The sequence below is a fragment of the Trachurus japonicus genome, chromosome 11 (genome assembly GCF_045865225.1).
Source record: "Trachurus japonicus isolate A0001 chromosome 11, Traja_1.0".
NCBI lineage: Eukaryota > Metazoa > Chordata > Actinopteri > Carangiformes > Carangidae > Trachurus > Trachurus japonicus.
The window spans coordinates 15,969,020-15,987,615 of NC_140917.1; the positions used below are offsets into that span (position 1 = coordinate 15,969,020).

General features: G+C 40.5%; 2 protein-coding genes across 5 annotated transcripts; one reads left to right on the forward strand and one right to left on the reverse strand.

The window, feature by feature from the left end:
* Positions 1-1,095: 1,095 nt before the first annotated feature.
* On the reverse strand, positions 1,096-8,794 carry tmem268 (transmembrane protein 268). 3 transcript variants are annotated; one of them, XM_085791260.1, is made up of 10 exons: positions 8,630-8,794; positions 7,628-7,674; positions 5,882-6,017; positions 4,847-4,941; positions 4,595-4,702; positions 3,847-3,999; positions 3,418-3,528; positions 2,712-2,801; positions 2,289-2,510; positions 1,096-1,604 (listed from the first exon to the last, which is right to left on the reverse strand). In XM_085791260.1, exons 3-10 carry the CDS (start codon positions 6,009-6,011, stop codon positions 1,437-1,439), a joined length of 1,077 nt encoding a protein of 358 aa, XP_085647386.1. In that variant the 5' UTR covers positions 6,012-6,017; positions 7,628-7,674; positions 8,630-8,794; the 3' UTR covers positions 1,096-1,436. The 3 variants fall into 3 exon arrangements, with proteins under 3 accessions (XP_085647386.1, XP_085647384.1, XP_085647385.1); XM_085791258.1 differs by lacking the exon at positions 7,628-7,674 and adding an exon at positions 7,711-7,782; XM_085791259.1 differs by having other exon boundaries at positions 7,628-7,782.
* A 2,060-nt stretch (positions 8,795-10,854) lies between these two features.
* neu1 (neuraminidase 1) lies at positions 10,855-18,576 on the forward strand. Of its 2 annotated transcripts, none has more exons than XM_085791271.1 (7): positions 10,855-11,078; positions 11,551-11,740; positions 12,694-12,956; positions 15,373-15,555; positions 16,877-17,096; positions 18,185-18,410; positions 18,496-18,576. In XM_085791271.1, the coding sequence occupies exons 1-6, from the start codon at positions 11,004-11,006 to the stop codon at positions 18,403-18,405; spliced, it is 1,152 nt and encodes a 383-aa protein (XP_085647397.1). In that variant the 5' UTR covers positions 10,855-11,003; the 3' UTR covers positions 18,406-18,410; positions 18,496-18,576. The 2 variants fall into 2 exon arrangements, with proteins under 2 accessions (XP_085647397.1, XP_085647398.1); XM_085791272.1 differs by having other exon boundaries at positions 18,185-18,407; positions 18,473-18,576.
* Positions 18,577-18,596: the final 20 nt, after the last annotated feature.

Sequence of the window (18,596 nt, forward strand, 5' to 3'; positions counted from 1 at the left end):
GCAGCTACGGTGGCCATGGAAACAGCGTAACTATCAGAGACACCCTTTCACATTGAGTGCAGTTATGGAATTGCTGTCTGGAGTATCCCAATTAAATGTTGCACATATGAACAAACACCATTATCCTGGCTTTCAGGAACCTGTCTCTGCTGGATGAATCAGGAAACTTATTCTGTTGTAGTTTGTGAGTAATAAAAGAAAATTGAATGTTAAACGATAAGGGGCAGACTCATTTGATAGGCTACGGATCGTGAAAAGTATTGTAGTGCCTGTTTACTAGTGTGCATCTCACTGTTGCACTGTTTTCACATCATGTTACTCTAAATTAAATGGTATCTGATAAAAGGTGAAGTACAGTCCGGACCTGCTGGAACATATCAGGAAGAGAAGTTGGATGGAGAAACCAAAGGTGGGAGTGGAGCCAGTCTGTGTGTGCAGGATCACAGATGGTCATTTAGCCTCCTGAGGAGAGCCAGCGTCTCTGAGATCATTTAACTTGGCCTCACGCTGCACGCCTCTCTCCTCCATCACACGGTCCCAGCTTCCCCCTGGGTCGGCCATGCTGGCTGTTTTCGCTGTGTGTGTTTGTGTCATCCTGCAGCTCCCTCGCTGGGCTGTCATCTCAGCCGCAGCATCAGGACTGATGGATGATCACTGGTAATATTAGAGAGAGAGCGAGAGCCTGGGTATAAAGCCAGCCTCCTGCACATACAGATACTGTACGGACGGATAACTACACACCACCTACACAAGTGAAAAACACAAAGGTGTGAAAGCGAAAAAAAAAACCAAACAAACACAGACGATTCCTTTGTGCTGCTGCTGAGATTTGCAATAACTGAGCCAGGAAACTAAAGCCACTGATTCATGTTAAGCCCCCGTTTCAGCATCATTACACACCTGCATCGAGGGGATTTTCAGTCTTTCTCTTCATGCTTCCACTATCTTCGTCTTTATATCCCTTGTCAATCCAGCAGTGACAGAGGAAGAGCACATATTCTTTAAACAAACACACATCCTAAATTCTAGCAGCATCTATAATGATCCACCACTGTTTCTGAATCAGAGAACAAAAGACAAATATTGTAGAATCTATTTGCAAATCACAAGAATCTATTTATTATTTGTGGACAATAATTTAAACAGTATAGTACCAACTAGTGCCTAGATTGTCGTGTATACAAGAGTACAAATGTTGTTTTACAGCAGCTGGAGGGACCTGTGCTCTCACTCTGACAGCATTTGGCAGGGTGCAAATGGACAAACATCCAGGTGGTGCCAACACAGAGCTGGCACAGAAACAGGTACGGTTGCCCCACAGGCCGGAGAAACAGACATAACAGGTCCTTCACTGGATCACAATGTCTTTAATCCATGTTTCCCCTGGAGAAAGTCTCAGTTTGTCTGTCCAGCAGGTTTCTGGTCGGCCTGTCTTGTCATTGGAGGATCTTCTTTTTGATGAACTGGCAGAGGCAGAGCGGCGCGGTGCTGCAGTGGTTCCTCCGGGATCGTAGGCGGTGGTGCGACGGTCCCGACAGCTTCTCAGACACCAGCAGCTTCACGTAGGTCGCACTGTACGTCATCAGAAGCTGGTAGGCCTTAGCCTGCAGAAAAGGTAACATTACTACTAGTAGTAATTCATAACCTACATATAATTTCACACACAGCTGTTATGACAGGGCTTCAGACTAACTTTTTTTACTAGGAGCACAGTAACTTAAATTTAGGAGTGCAAGCAGAAGATTTGGGGGCATACACTATAAATTGACTTGCAAAGCAAATATTCCCGTTTCCTTTTCATTCATGATCCTCACACACGTTGGCCTGCCACTTGTAAGGACAGCTACCAGATTCTTTGAGTTGCCACTTCCATGTTTCATCAGTGGTTAAAAACAAACAAACAAAAAAAAAAACCTGGTAAATTTATGTGCAAGTAGATGAAAAATATAAATTTTAAGGGCAAAATGCCTCCATTTAGGGGCAGTCTGGAGCCCTGTATGAGGATCTTCTAAATCTCATTTGCTTTACAGTGTTGGAAGTAATGTTTAACTGTACTTTTTGCAGAAACAACTGGTGAAACTAACTAGTTTTTCAAATTAAGTTAAAAAAAATTGCAACGCAAAACCTACTTTTCGATGCAACTACTTTTATGAAGCAGTAATTTGTGAAGTAATTCAATTACTTATGAGAGAAATAATCAGTAACTGTGACTAATTACTATAATTTTCAGTAACATGCCGAACACTGTTCATGAGTAGGGAGTCTTGTCTTGTCTTGTCTTGTCCTACCTGAGCAGGTAAGGCTCTGTCAGGCATGAGGCTGTAGTTGGTGGTGACTTTGGCGCTCTCCCTCTGGCTCGATGAGCAGCCTGCGTCTTCTCGTCGGAGCAGAGGCCTCTGTTCCTCCAAGTCCTGCTCCACATCTGAGCCGCTGACCTCGGGGTCAGCAGCAGCAGCAGGAGCGACCTCGCTCACGAGGACGAGATGGGACATTTTCCTCTTCAGCTTTTTCTGGTGAGAAAAAAAATGTGACATGTAACCGGTTCATTCAAACTCGCTCCACGTTGCAAATAATGAAGACCGGGGATATCTGTCCAACAGCACCTGGAATTATGTTTCTATTGATCCGGAGGGAGGACAAACATGGGAGCACTAAAGAAAATCGACAGAGCAGCAGGAGAACAGAGCGACAGATGTACTCCACTCACTCACCTGGATGTCGTTGGCCACAGAGCTGCGCTCCTCTAAAGTTTCAGTCAGTGCCCTCAGACAGCGGGACATGTCCCAGTGTACGAAGAACAGCTACAGACAGACACAGAGACACAGGGAGGTGAATGTGTTAGCTGACTGTTACCGTAAAACTACTCAAATTTAACTCAGTGTGATGAGTCTGTTTCCAATCAATTAAATCTCTACACCTCTCAAACTATAAAGTGTCATTACAATAACTGTTTTTTTTATTGCACACGTAAAGGTCGGTTTTGCATCAAACTTGTTCCTAAATATTAACAGATACCTAAGATATCAGAATATCTTTTTGTGACAAATCTACAAAGACATGTAGACTATTCAGTGTATGGTGCAGCCATAAGGAAAGGTGTATTTGATTTGAATATTTTACCACTTTCTATTGTTTTTCTATACCACCAAACAACTGCTAGTGTGTATTTGTTTTGTTGTGTTATGTAATGTGTATGTTCATCTTGTTGTGTAATAATCTGCTGTTGTTGTGTCACACTGTGTCATATAATTCAGTACTTGTTTCTTAGAAAAGACACAACACACACACTAACATCTGTGTTATCAGTCCACGCAGCCCTCAGTGACAGAAGTTGTGGTCAAATGTATTGAACAAGAATAATTTTACACTTTTTGCTCACATGGAGCGTCATATTCAGATGATTTTAGGAGAACAAACCTGCATGACCCCAGTGCAGTTCTGCACCCAGTCGGCCACGGCCACCAGCAGCTTGTGTTTCACCATCCTCTCATTGACCTGGATTAACCGGACATCTAAATTCATGTTGATCTGGGAAAGAAAACACACACGGATAATCAATCATCTCACACACTAGTTGTATCAACACTGTAGGAGATTTTTTTTTTTGAGAACATACTGTAAGGACGTTTATTTGTCATTGTATTGCTATGAAATTATGTTGGCACTCAAAAATACACACATATAAAAATTCATCATCATCAAATACATTATTACACATAAGGTAGCCTATCAAGAACAAGGGTAAAAGAAAGTGTCAAGTGCATGTTTACAGTAAAAGGTGCTTAGGTAAGTAGAGATTGTATTGCACGTTAAACCTCACAGTTTCAATTTGATTTCAAAACAAACCTCCTTGTTACTGTGGTGGAGGATGAAGATGATGGCGGTGGTGAGGAAGATGGCGACCAGGCTGACGGAGAGACAGAGGACCCAGTAGTCGCTGACGGTGATGTAGAGGTGGAGCGTGGAGAAGACGGCGCACCACACCACCACATACAGCACCTGGTGGAGGCAGCGTGAGATCAGGCTGTAAACATTACGCAAGTGAAACTAAATAAAAAGCATAAAATACTCTGAGAGACAGCAGGAAACAAGCATTGAAGACAAAGCTTTTAAATGAGGTGACTGATATAAATCTCACGTCTCTTCTGTAACTGTGGTGCAGGAGCCAGTTTATCTTTTCAGAGTCTAGCGAGGCTGAAGTCATATGTAGAGTTTTTATCAAAAACCATAAGACCATAAATGGCATGTAAATATTAACCATGTATATTGTTTATTATTGACAGGGTATATTCTTATGTTTTATATTTAGATATGTGGAATTTGGGGCACTGAATAGCTCAGTGGGTTGAGCATGCGCCCCAAAAATATACTTTACAGTAAAAGATATGTGGGATTTTATATGTAGCACTGTTAGATATCAGTTTCACATAAAGTATTTCTGATTCTGACTGTGAAATATAATGCTAAACAACTACTGAAGTTCCCCGCTTAAAAAAAAAGAGAGATAGCAGTGCAGAGGAAAGGGCAGGGAGGGATATGGTCAGAGTAAACAGGTGATAAGATCAGACAGAGGCAGACAGCTGGACGATCGTACCGGTGCCAGTATGAAATGGAAGAGAGCCGAGTTGAAAACCATGTATCTCCTGACTGAGGGGACGTCCAGAGCGGTCTTCAGTGGAGCCTCCATGTCTGAGACGGGAATCTAAAGGAGGATGAACACACAAAAGAGAATAAATGAATGATCCAAACTGACCTCATAGGTAATATGATGAGGTAATGTGGGACTGAATCTTGCAGTGTCACTGTTGTGTTGTTTGTTCATGTGTGTGTGTGTGTGTGTGTTGACCTGGAAGCCGTCGCTCTCCAGTTTGGCCCGACACAGAGACAGATCGAAGGTAGGGTTTAACGACGAACAGCTCGGTACGGACACAACACACTGACCTAAGAATAAAGGAGCAAGAGTGTGTGTTTAAGAGAAAAAGAAAAGGCAGAGGGACGTATTACATTACATATATAGTATATGTAAATGCTGAAAATAGATGTATGACAAGAGGAAAAGTTCTTGTTGTGAAGGAAATACATACACGTCAAACTCTTTTTCTTTTCTTTTTTTATCTCATTCCAATAGAAGAAAAGTTGTGGTTGCATTAAGTGGTAATGTGTGTAAAATGATGCAGAACTCATGCAGAATATTTCCCTTTGATTAAATGGTGCAGCTTCCTTGCGTTCCAGTCTGGGGTTTGAATATTTCACTCAGTGCAACCATTATTCAACGTCAGTGAGGAGTTGTAACTAATGCAGATTATCTACACTTTGTGATCCTGAAGACAGCGTGGAAAAAGACGATTCTCTCAACCTCGGAGCTACTTAAGTGTAAATTGAATGCAGGGGGAAAAGAAGCCCAGCGTCTGTGTGGTGTCTTTTTACTGGCATATAAAGCATGTGAGCTCGATGTTGCACATGACTGCATGGTGATATTGCTTCTTTAATGCTCTGTGAGTTGTGGTACAGTGAAACAACGGTCACAAGGAAACCTAAAATAAGATGGACTGACTGACCTGATCTGTTTTTGTTTTGCTTCAGTGACACTATGTTGAATCATTTTTAAACAAGCACAACAGAGCAAAAGGTCACAAAGCTCTGGAAGAGTGAACTCAAGTGTAAAGCTGATGAGCTTTAGAGTGATTGTTGTGCCTGCTGCAAAAATAATTTATTCAGGTTAAAATAGAGAGTCAGAAAGATGCAGAGATCTTGATCTATCTCAACGTTCAAATCAATTTGCCTGCATGCCTGAACTTTTACATGCAACAATACAAAATATGTTTTCTTCAGTATGGTTTATGGAATAAAAACAAATAAAGAAGGGAAGTATTAGGCCTACCGTTTGACCAGCTGGGTCTGTTGTTGTTGGCTTGTGGTTGAGCTTTGGGTTGTCTGGTCTGAGCGTCCACCTCGCTCTCCGTCGCAGGACAGACTCCATTTTGGTCCTCCTCCATCACTTCAGACGTCATCGTATCCTGAGGGTGAAAAGTTTGTAACATTGCAACACCTTCAGCACCTGCAGCAACTTCTTTTCAGAAATAGAATAAATAGGGTAACACTGATAAAAGGCGAACAGCCAACATTAGAAAATGTGGAAGTGGCTACAACAATGACTATTCATAATTTCAACACACTTGCTGACTCGAACAAACTAGAAGCCCCCTCATATGACTATTAGTCTTGCATCACTTATGAGAAGCAATAAATAAGAGGACTGTGGTGTGAGAAAAAAATATATTCAAAGAATTGGTGTCAGTGTTCATGTGACTGTGAGTGACAGGCCTACAGGAAGGTGACGTGCTGATTAACCAGCAAAGGGGAACTCCTATTGCAGTTTAATAATAAAGCAAAGGTTAGCATTATAAGATGTTTCCCAATTCCAGTGTGTGTGTGTGTGTGTGTGTGTGTGTGTGTGTGCGCGCGCGTGCGTGCGTAAAGCTTAATTTAGGCTACTGTTAAAAAGAAGAATCAGAAGAGTTAGCAGGTTAGCAAAGTGGTAGAGTAAACCATTCAATAGCTTACGGTAGGCTAATGTTAGCTTTAAAAAAAACAGGTGAAATAGCTTTTGTTAGCTAAAAGTAACTAAAGTAACTAAAAAATGTGATAGGCTACATTAAAAAAAAAAATCATAGTTCAAAATCAAAGTTCAAGTAGTCAACTGATTGAACAGCACATTCACTGAAACAGGCGGCTAAATATAATAACCAAGTGAATTAATTAGTATTAGCAACACGTTGGCCTAATGGATGAAATAGTTGACGTTAGATTACAATTTATATAGTGAATGTTAACTCAGATCATGGTTAAGTTGAATTAGATAACAAGCAGCTGTTGGTAGTACAGTTGGCTAAAGGCATTGAGTAGCCTAAACCAATGTAAAAGTGTTAATGTAATGCTAAGGCTAATGGATAAACAGATGTAAATAGGTAATGTCAGTTAAATATTAGAAATAGTTGCTAAACATTGAAATATTGTGAATTTGTGAGTAAATTGTCAAAAAATAATTAGTATGAAAAGTCAGAATGAACCGTGGAAATGTTAAGCTGCTGCTTAGTAGCCTAGTGTTAAAACCACCACACATGCAGACGATTCAGTCACGTCAAAATTGTAAAATTATATCCACTTTAACATCATTAATGCTGTTAAATGAGATCAGTTTATGAGAACATATCCGGCTGGTGGCAGTGAGGTTGTATTGACAGTGCTGTGGTGGGGACACATGAGACAGAAACGGTTGGGATCCACTAACAGATAATGTCACAGCTGAAGAAGCAGGACATTCACCAGACAAGTGTAATCTCTCTCTAGAAAGCTCCCTTTAGATATGCCGCAGCCTTTATCTCTGATAAACATGCTCACGGTGTAATTGAAGTGGCTAAAGAAAAGCAAGAAGTCTCCAAACTTGCAGGAAACCAGATTACTTCTGCTTTCAGGCCTGCAATGTCAAAGCAAGGGTGTTATCTGTTTGCAGAGGCATAACGCTAAGAGGCTATTACTCCCTTATTGAATGGATTCAGTTTAGAGGAGCAGACTTAAATGAATTTACATTTTTATGAGGCGTTAGTGCTGCCATTATCTGTATTACCTTTGCAGCGAGATGTCCAGAGTGTCACATTGTATCTCTCGCTGGGACTGTTAATAGAGGATAAGAGGCATCAGCACACACACCTGAACAGGTACTCTCCTCAGCACAGCATGCACAGCGCACGTCCTCTGATCCTCGTGTCAACAGCCTAATATCTGTGAAAGAAAGAGGAGAGGAATAGATAAAACCGACTCCTTGTAGGTCTCCTCTCTCTCTCTTCTCGCCTTCCTGTCTGTGACTGAGCCACATTTTAGCACTGAAGTGTGAAAACTCCTCTCTTGCAGCCATGATGTCGGCTTGTTTCCTTAACTTCTATCTCAGGTCTCTCTCTTAGGCACAAACCGTTCCTCCCACCCCGGTAGTTCATTTTCACTTCCTTTTCTGTAAATAAAGTCACATCGGCTCTGAATCAATTCATCACTGTCTGCTTATACACTATACTGCACCTGCTCAGGAGGAAAAAATAAATGATAAAACTCTTCACACACATGCAGCAGAAGGATGTGTTTTTACACAAGCTGCTTCCTCAGCTGCTACACCGAGGAAGCGGTGACATTGTCTTGAGCTTATGTGCACACAAACAACTCACAATGTGTTATCTTGAAATTGCATCTTATCTGGTTTTTTTCATGTCCACAGCTGCACACAGCAGGGACTCATCCTAAAGATCACCTTGAGTATACTGTAACTTTGACTTGCAAATTTGACCTTTTTCTGTGTCGTTTTACGGGCCAATCCAGCAGGAAAAAAAAAATCAACCTTGGGCACTATTTTTGTCCATAATTTAAAATGAAGCTTGCATATTGAGCAGGGAAGCCACATCTCCAAAAAGTTTTAATATTACTGTAAAAGTAATCATTGGGCATGAGTGTGCAGAAATTAAAGGGGAAGCTTTCAAGTCTGTGACTGCTGTGCGTAGTGATCTACTTCTCAGTGAAGCCTCGAAACAAAAACCAAGTTTAAAAAAAAAGTCCATATTTCACATGATTAAACACATCCTACCTGCATCTCAGATAAAATCCATCATGTCTACAAAGCTGTGACGACCGCTTTTCTCTCTCTCTGTCCTGCTGTGACCGTTGTTGTTGTTTGGAGGGGACATTTCCACATAAAGGTTATAGTTGCCTTGAAAACATCAGTCTACATCTCGCTGTGTTGACAGACTGTGGCGTATGTTACTTTCACACTCAAATGAGTTTCTTTCCTGCTTCTCTCTCTCTCTGTCTCTCTCTCTCTCTCTCTCTCTCTCTCTCTCTCCCTCCCTTGAGAGGCGTGTGACTCAGATCATCCGGCCTCATGACTGTAGGAATGTGCTCTGTGCTTCTCAGCTCTCAGACACACAACAGTTAAGAAATGGTGAACTAGTTAAACCGTTTCTCGAATTCAAAGGCTAATTAAATAATAATAATAATAATAATAAGTCTATAAATAGTTATAGTGATCTTGTGATGTAGTATTAAAGTCTGTGTTTTTATTGAAATCTAATTCACTGACGTGTGTGGGGAGCGAAGAGTTTGTTTTCATTGGCATCATGTTGAAGCTTTACTGGAACTGTTACACAATAACTCATGAAGTCCAATAAAAGTCATTGGTCAATGGGGGTCATAAAGGTGTACAATTCAGTGTACAAGACACTGCGTTGAGCTTTAGACAGTCCCTACATAGTACCCAATCTTAAAGGGGAAATGCAGTGTTAGCAGAGTAAAAGAAAAAAGAATTTATCATAAAAGCTGACATGTAAAAACAACAACAACAAAAAAGTTCAGATTATCACTTGATAATGACATTGGTTGCACAAATCAGTGGATAATTTAATCCGAATCTTACTGTAACACATCGCATTGTATTTGGTCACAGGACTGCCATGTCAAATCAAATTCATTTAAATGAGAATTCGCTGATTACGTAGCCCTATTAAAGTTTGAGGTTTGCAGTAACAGTGTCTTCACTGTAAGATAAACTCAACACTTTTTTTGTTTGGGGCAAAAATGTGACTTTTTTATTGTGTGTTTTTGCCTTTGTTTGATAGTGACAGCAGACATGTGTAAAATATATAGCCTATATGGGGTTTCCTTTTATTTGAATGTTTCTTAACCATTTTCCACCTGTATACAGCTCCATGTTCATAGTTTTAACCATATCTTAAAAACAAAACCACATTGTAATCTTAAAATATAAAAAATATGTTTTTGCCTTCCACTTTTGGTTTTGGTTTCAAAGTGAAAGCTTTTTGTGAGTGTGTCTCATACTATGGTCAAACTTGGCCACCATCCTGAAAGCTAACAGTCTACACAGGCCTCTGTACAGTCAGTGCAGGTTATTTTAAGAAACGTCTGCCCCCATGTGGATAATATTGGTAACTGTAATTAAAATGATCACCCTATGATAAATGAAGAACATAATCACAAAAATTAGTTAATAAATCAACAAATAATAATATTGTAATTTGTATTGACAATGCTTATTCTCTGTCTGCATTAAGCTCTACATAGAGTAAAAATAAACACTACTGAAAGAAAGGTGTTGCCAAGTTTTTTTCTACCTCAAGAAAAGAATAAATAAGGTGCATGTGTGCAACTATTATTTTTTCTTTTTACACTTCATTGCAGAGAATTTAGCTTATTTATACTTATGTACATCATTCATCATCCGTTTTCATTTAAACAACTACAACATAAAGTACAACATAGAAAGAGAAACAAGGAAAAATGTTAATATAGTTATAGGATATACTTGAATATTCATAATCGTGTATTATATAGGAAAACTAAACTCTAATACATTTACTTTTTACTTTCTAAAACACATAAATGCTAGGCCAATTTCACTTTTTTGCCAGGGTGATTTATTCATTCATCTGTTTATTCTATGTATCTTTCCTAATACTAATATTTTACTACTATTATTATTATTATTATTATTAATTTTCTTTATGTCTTGGAAAAGATAAAGGGAAAAAAATAAAATAAAATCTGTTTCCATTTCCTGTCATGTGGTACAAACGCTTATCATTTTTATCCAACTATATTCATATTTTTTTTAATCTTTAAATCTAATAATAAAGGCTGGTTAAATGAAAGGCTATTTTTCAAAGGCATGATTATGTAATATAATTAAAATCTTTTGTATCGAAAATAATTTCCGCTTTTATTTTGGTGCGTGGCGGTAGTCACGTGACCGCCCGACGTGGTCATATGACTTGAGAGTTATAGGTGCTGATTGAAATTGAATGTGGACGGTCCGCGGTAGTAGGGAGCATTTCCTCCTTCATCCCTTTCTCTCTTCTCCTTGTTTTGGTGGATTTATTTTGGAAAAATAGATCTCCATTGATCTGCGGGAGTGAAAAAAGGAGCAGGTTTCAGGAGGAGGATTCAACATGGAGGCAGAAAACCGGCTCTCTGCGCTCTTATTGCTGCTCTGCGCCGTGTTGTGTCTCATCAGCTCAGCAGAGGTAACGACACCGACACAGAGCTGCCATTACCTGCAGGGAAAAAAAACATGCATATACAAAAACATCTTCTGCTGCACAACAACACGGAAGTTTTGCATCAGTGTGGTTGACTGTGTAAAACTTCCCTCTGAGATATTTGTCCCAGTTGAGGCTTAAATGTTAATTCAATTTAGATTAAGTGATGAATTTGACTTTTATATGTGTGTGTGTGTATTTATTTCTGGTAGGCTATGTTGTCCTGCCTTCATATCTTCATATTTTAAGAAACATGAAGGCTGTGCAGTTTGAAGGTCGAGATACTGCTGAGTGTCTTAATGCTTCCTGAACTTAGAGTGTGAACATCAGTGGACTGTGATGAGAGACAGAGATATCATTCCTTCCTAAACCGGTTTTTAACCAATGATAATTCAGCTGCTTTAGTCTCCTACTCAGATCCTCCGCTCCCTCTTCTCTTCTCTTCTCTTCCTCTCAGATTGATCCTCTGCTGTACGAGGAGCAGCTGCTGTGGGTGAGTGGAGCCCAGGGGGAGGTGAACACCTACAGGATCCCCCTGCTCACCTTCACCCCCCAGGGAAGCCTGCTGGCCTTCGCCGAGGGCAGGAAGTCCTCAGCCAGCGACGTGGGGGCCAAGTTCATCGCTCTGCGCCGGTCCACAGACAAAGGTCAGGAGGACGACCACCGCAGCACAGTTAGATACACAACAGTAGTTTTTTGGTTCATTTTGGAACACAGCTTATTAGCCACCACTAATCTTTCATGGTTGGTTTGCCCTGAAAATACAAAAGTTAACTAACAGCATAGACTTGAACGCTGAGTGTCATAGAGTTTCCAGTATCAGTGCTGTTATGATTAGACCTTACTTTTAAGAACTTGCAGTAAAAGGCGTTTCCAAGAAGCAAATGTTGTTGAATACATTCAATTACAACACAGACTTTGTTACATTAGAAGTGAGCAAATATTATAATGGCTGCTATGTGTACTTAACAGCCTCCATTAACTATGTTGTTGACAGAGGTGTGAGTTAGCAGAGGCGCCACGATGCAATATTATCACGATATTTAAATCACAATATGATATTTACGCAATTTTAAGCATTTTGTAATATAATATATATCGTGATTTATTGATTAGCAGCTGCAAAGTGCTGTATGTCCCAAAGGAAAACTTTCTCAACATCCGTTTTATCTAATGAAGATGTAGATCTCAGTGTTTATCTCACTTACTCTTGCACAATGTCAAGCAACAGCCTTGTCAACACAGTCAGACAGTATTCAAATATCTAGCACCATAAACTTACATTAATATTTTACAAGATTAAAGATTGATACTTGGTGTTCATGTATTGATACAATATTCTCAAACAAAATATCACAATACTATGCGGTATTGATTTTTTCTCCCCCTCCATCACTAATTATTGACAGAGTAAAGGGCACTAAGAGAGCACACACCTACGTTGACTGTCCCCAGAGTCACGCAGCAGCATAATACACTAGTAGTAAACACACTTAAATAACCAACCGCAATAAACAGCTTTATTGTCTAACATGAATTGATGTGTGGAGTTGAATCATCACCGTTAATATAAAATGTTGTCTGTTTTGACATCCTCCAGGAGCCACCTGGTCCCCGACCTCATTTATTGTGGACGACGGATCGCAGCCCGACGGCCTGAACCTGGGCTCTGTGGTGGTGGACGAGGAGGTGGGCTCGGTGATTCTCGTCTACAGCATCTGCTTCCACCTCTACCTCTGCAGCCCGTCCAGCACCATGATGGTGGAGAGCATCGACGACGGCCTGACCTGGAGCAGACCCAGAAACCTCTCAGAGCAGCTCGGAGCGAAGACCTTCGTTGCTGGGCCGGGCTTCGGCATCCAGGTGAGAAGACGATTTGTCTTGTTTTCTTAAAGGGATTGTTCAACATTTTGGCAAATTGTTCCATTGCCAACGAACCTACTCCTAAAACTATAGGGATTATGGCAATAGGTCAGTTTGCCAAAATGTTGAACTATCCCTTTAAAGCGATAGTTCAACATTTTGGCAAATTCGCCTATTGCCATCCCTATAGTCATAGCAGTAGGTTGATTACCTTTATTTATCGGTGCATGTTGTTTTGAGCAGAGATGTGAGCTGCTCAGCGAGCACAATGGAGGTGAATGGTACCGGTCCCCTGTCCCTCATCAAATACACAATTCATCAACTCCAAAACGCTCTCGTGGACAAGTTGTGACCCGCACATTCACCACGCTATGATATAATCATGTAACATTATGAGATGTAGTTGTTTTCGAGGCAAATGCAAAGCTGGAACTACATTCCAGACACGGCTGCTGGGTTGAGTGACTTCAAAAACACAAGCAGTTCCGAGTATTTGCTTCGAGTGGCGTAATGTTACATAATTATTTCATAGCATGGTGACTGTGCAGGTCACAACTTGAGTTGTTGGATTGTGTATTTGGTGACTTTATAGGGACCAGTACCATTCACCTCCATTGTGTTCGCTGAGCAACTCACGCTTCTGCCCAGCGGATCTCAAAACAACATAATAATATAACGTAATGAACCTACTGCTATAACTATAGGGATTATGGCAATAGGCGAATTTGCCAAAATGTTGAACTATCCCTTTAAAGCTAAATGACCTCTTTGATCGTCACACACGGGAAGTGATTACGGATGTTAAAGTGAGATCTAAAAAGACAAAAATAAAGCGATGCTGTTGCTGTCCTCTTGTTCTGAAGAGTTAAAGACATAATTTTAGAAACTATCAGGTTCTTTATGAAAAGAGGAAGTTTATTTTTAGTTTGTGTGACTTCAGCTACCCAAAGTAAGAAGTGAAAAGTGGGTTAGTTCTTCTTTACCACTTGTTTTTCTCTACATCTTGGAAACATGACAGGTTAAAGTACAGAGATCAGTCTGAAGAAAAACAAAATAGGCCTAATATAAATCTGAGTTTATTGGTTTTGATGCCACTGATCAGCATTTCTCAGCTATAAACGACGTCTGACTGTCAGCACTCTGTCTGCCAGATGTGTCGGTTGATTTTAACACCAGGAGATCAATGAATGTGTTGCTGTGTTACCATCTAAAGTCAGAAGTAGCACTCCAGGAATATGCCAGTGTCAGACAAAACTGTTACCACAAAGAGGAAGAGCAGTCACAAGCTGATACTGAACATGTGATGAACATTAATGTACTGCAAGTTGGCATGAAACAGTTTTTGAAAAGTTATTAATTCAAGTCTATGTGACGTTTTGCCTGTAATAACGACATTTACTCAAGGAAAATATTGTTGCCTAGACATGTTAGTTACTGTGCTCATTTAAACCCTACGCTCACCCACTCATAGCCTACTGTACGGTGGCCCTGAAGGGTCAGCTCACTGCAGCTAAAGGAAAGGCAAAATCCACGGACACAAAAAAGTGACGGACCTGGCTAAAGACTAACGCTAAGCTAACAGCACATATTAGCAATAATGTCTAATCATGTGATATTGACGTTTTAATAAACCAAACAAACTCACCTTATTGTCAAACAGTAGCCGTCTTCACAACTTCTAAATTCAAATCAACATTTTTGTTGTGTTAGTTTTTTGCAGCATGTGTGTTGAAGTTGTTGTCAGAGTGACTTTATAGCACTTTTGTGTCTTTGCATGTGTTTTTCTTAAGTTGCAGTGAGTTGAGCCCTCAGGGTCACCGTACACTGGACTGTGTTGTACTGTATGTTGCTCATTATGGGATTTCACCAAACACTGTGTAGCCTACTAACAGGAATATTGATCACAGGAAGTCTCACTCTTTATCACTCGCTGCTCGTTGTCAGTAAATGCAACATGAATGGTGTGATGTATCTGCGTTAAAGTTTCGGGGCTTTTCATTATCTTGGTTAACACAGATCAGTGTGATAACATGATCAATGGTCTGTTTACATTATAATGAGCTGAGCCTTGTTTTTGTTGTGCCTGTGTTGTGTCTCCTAATGGGAACTCACTTAGTTTGTATCATGAAAATTAATTGGACTCCTTATTTATTCCAACAAGCTGGTTAATCTGGTAGAAACAGGCATCTGAGCACTTGAAATGTTTCCAGGGGCGGAATAACTAATAATAATAATAATAGGACGGGAGTTGTAATTGTGTAAATAAATGACTGATCCCCCAGTCAGAGTTTAACATCTGCATCAGCTGCTGTTGTGTTTGTAAACTTCTGTTGGTATTTCACAGATTTTTTTTTTTTAAGTGTGTGAGCTGTTTGTTCCTCTGAGTCTGTGTCCCGTTGTGTGTTTTTCTCTACAGAAGCGTTACAATCCAGCGAAGGGCAGGCTGGTGGTTTGTGGTCACGGAACAATAGAGGGCGACGGCGTTTTCTGCATCTTGAGTGACGACCATGGACGCAACTGGTACAACGGCGCGGCGCTGAAAAGCATCCCCTACAACCAGAAGAAGAAGCCGCAGGACTTCAACCCCGATGAGTGCCAGGTTACGTTTCTTTCCAGCTGTTTTGTATTGTTAATTTTAAAGGGACAGTTCAACATTTTGGCAAATTCACCTATTGCCACAGTCCCTATAGTCATGGAAGTAGGTTCATGATCTCAGTGTTTTGAGATCCGCGGGGCAGAGACGCAAGCTGCTCAGTGAACCCAATGGAAGTGAGTGGTACGGGTTCCCCTGTCCCTCAAAGTTCATCAAATACAGAATCCAACAGATCCAAAACGCTCTCGTGGACAAGTTGTGACCTGCACATTCACCACGATTTAATTATGGCTGTTTATCTGTCAGTTTGTTGTAGAGTTATTCTGCCTTCTACTGGCCAAAAAACAGATTTTTTTTTAAAAACATCTGGCAGTTAAAGGGACAACGAGGAGTTTCTATTCGGTTATAAAAAAGTCTCACGTTAATGTGGATGAATCTCCGCTACCCACACTTGTTAATGAGCCCATTTTTGATAAATATATCGTTCTGTCTCTATCGTTATTTTGTTATTATTAGTGGTGGCGGAAATGCTGGTCGAGCCGACCAGCGTTTCCTTCGTGGCGAGTCATGAGAATAACGCCGCCGAATCACAGTTTATGGTTGGAACTACGGTGGTATGTGAACCTCTTTGAACCTCTGACTTTAATTATTGATGAATGAAAACATGAGTCCGTCTTGCGCCCGGTCAAAGAAATGTACGGTGCGCGCGGAAGCTCATAAATGTAGTGTGAAAACGCTTTGCTTTTCCAAAACTCCTCGTTGTCCCTTTAAAGCAACAGCTGTGAGATGCTCGCACACTTGAAATAAAGTTGGACTTGGCCTTTATGTCATCACCCATAGGACATCATGTTGGTACTTGTCTCCTGGCTAATCTAAAAATGATGTGTGTTGCTCATACTGTGTCATAATTAATCAAATCAGTGGATGTTTAACAGCACCCCCTCTGATACAAAGTGTTAGACAGCTCCTATTTGTTTCAACCTATTTCCTTTTGCAAAAATGGTCTAAATAAATGAGACACACGCACAAAAAAAGCAAATCAAACAAAAAGTAAATATTTAATAAGAGTGGTAGTAACAGCTGCATAATAACACAAAGTCAACATTGACTTTTTCTATTTAATTTTCTGCTGATTGTGTGATTAAGATATTAGTCAGTAGGGTATTATTTTTCATTTTCCCCCCATTTTATCGTCCAAAATATCGTCATCTTAAGCCACAACCAAGTTAATGTGCAAGTAGTTTGTTTTGAGGTTCAAAAAATACATTTCACTGTCACACACTAAGAAGTTAAACCTTCTCTCTCTTTTGTCTCTGTGGCTCTGCAGCCGGTTGAGATGCCGGACGGCAGCATCGTCATCAATGTGCGGAACCAGAACAACTACCACTGCAGGTGTCGCGTGGTGGTGCGCAGCCATGACGGAGGTCTGTCCCTGCCCATAGACGACCTGTTCTTCGACTCCGAGCTGGTGGATCCTGCGGTGGCGGCCGGAGCTCTGCAGAAAGACGGCGTGCTGTACTTCACCAACCCGTCCAACGAGCAAAAGAGTAAGAACCACAAACACTGAGTCACAGTCTCTTCCTCCCTCCTAATTACTGTCACCAGTCACCACCCTGCATTTAAAACTTTATCTAAAGGGAAAAAAGTAATAAAAAAGATGCACTGGAAGGATCCAAATGTATTATCCAAAGTATTTATTTCACTGCGTTTTTGTATCATACATGTGATTATTATTTGAATATTATTAGTTATCTATTAAAATGTAATAAACACTTTGCCTCAGTCACACCATATTTTTTAACATGATCATGTGTGTAATATGCAAAGTCTTACTTTTTTTAACTATAAGTGTGAAATAAATATAGTGTGTCATTTGTAACAATTGCATAAAGTTAAATGTAATAATTGACTGTAGTGGTTATGTTGTCTTCACTATGGCTGCTGGGCATTATCTGCCATTAATTTTTTTAAATATAAGTTATTTTTCCAAGATTCATCGATTGTTTGTCTATGAAACATTGACCCATCAAACTTTGCAGAGCCAAATGTGATGTTGTCAGATGTCTTTGATTTGATGATATTACACAAAAATACTTAGTTTGTAATCAAATATAATTTCAGATGCTGGAATCAGAGAATATGTTGTTTTTTCCCACTTTTTTCAAATCAAAAGTGACAAATATTAAATGACTAATGTTAAAGCCCCTGTACGGAGCTTTTAACTGGATACGCAAAAGTCTCTGGTTTCTGCTGATGTGTCTCTGTTACCTACAACAGCAAATGTGAAAATACGCTATTTCTAAGTAGTCTAATTCTATACCTCTCGAAGGCATGGTCGGGTCGGACCACTGACGAAACGATCCGAATAGATACACAACGCTGCAAAAAAAAAAAAGAAAAAGTCCCGTCTCCTTTCGGACGTTTCCAAAATAAATCTACACGCGGCGGCCAGACAAACGTCTTCATGACAGTGGGAAATGCAGTCTTCATTCCGCCGCTTTCGTCCACAGGGGCCGCCAAAATCAACACTAAATGAAAAGTCTGTACAATGGGCTTTAAAGTAGCTGCTGATTATTTTTTACTGTCGATCACCAAAATGAGTCGACACACTGACCTGCTGCTGTGTCCCCCACAGGAATTAACCTGACCTTGCGCTGGTCGCTGACCAACGGCACCTCCTGGGAGAACAAAGCCGTCCAGATATGGGCCGGACCGAGCGGCTACTCCTGCATCACGTCACTGGACACCGGCTCCGTAGAGGACAGGAAGTACATCTTTGTCATCTATGAGAAGGGCCATAAGGACTATGATGAGACTGTCTCGTTCGCCAAGATCCACCTGTACGGTGGCCGGTAGAGCTTGTGAGTAAACTCCTCGTCTAACGTGAGTGTGAAAAATACCCGAGGACGACTCCTGTATTCACCTCATTTTGTCTTTGTCTCACAGGTTCAAACACTTAAGGGAAACGGAAACTTTCTCAGGAAGAAAATAAAAGACTCACTGTGTGATATTGAATAAGTGGAAATGGCTGACCCTGCATTGTGGAT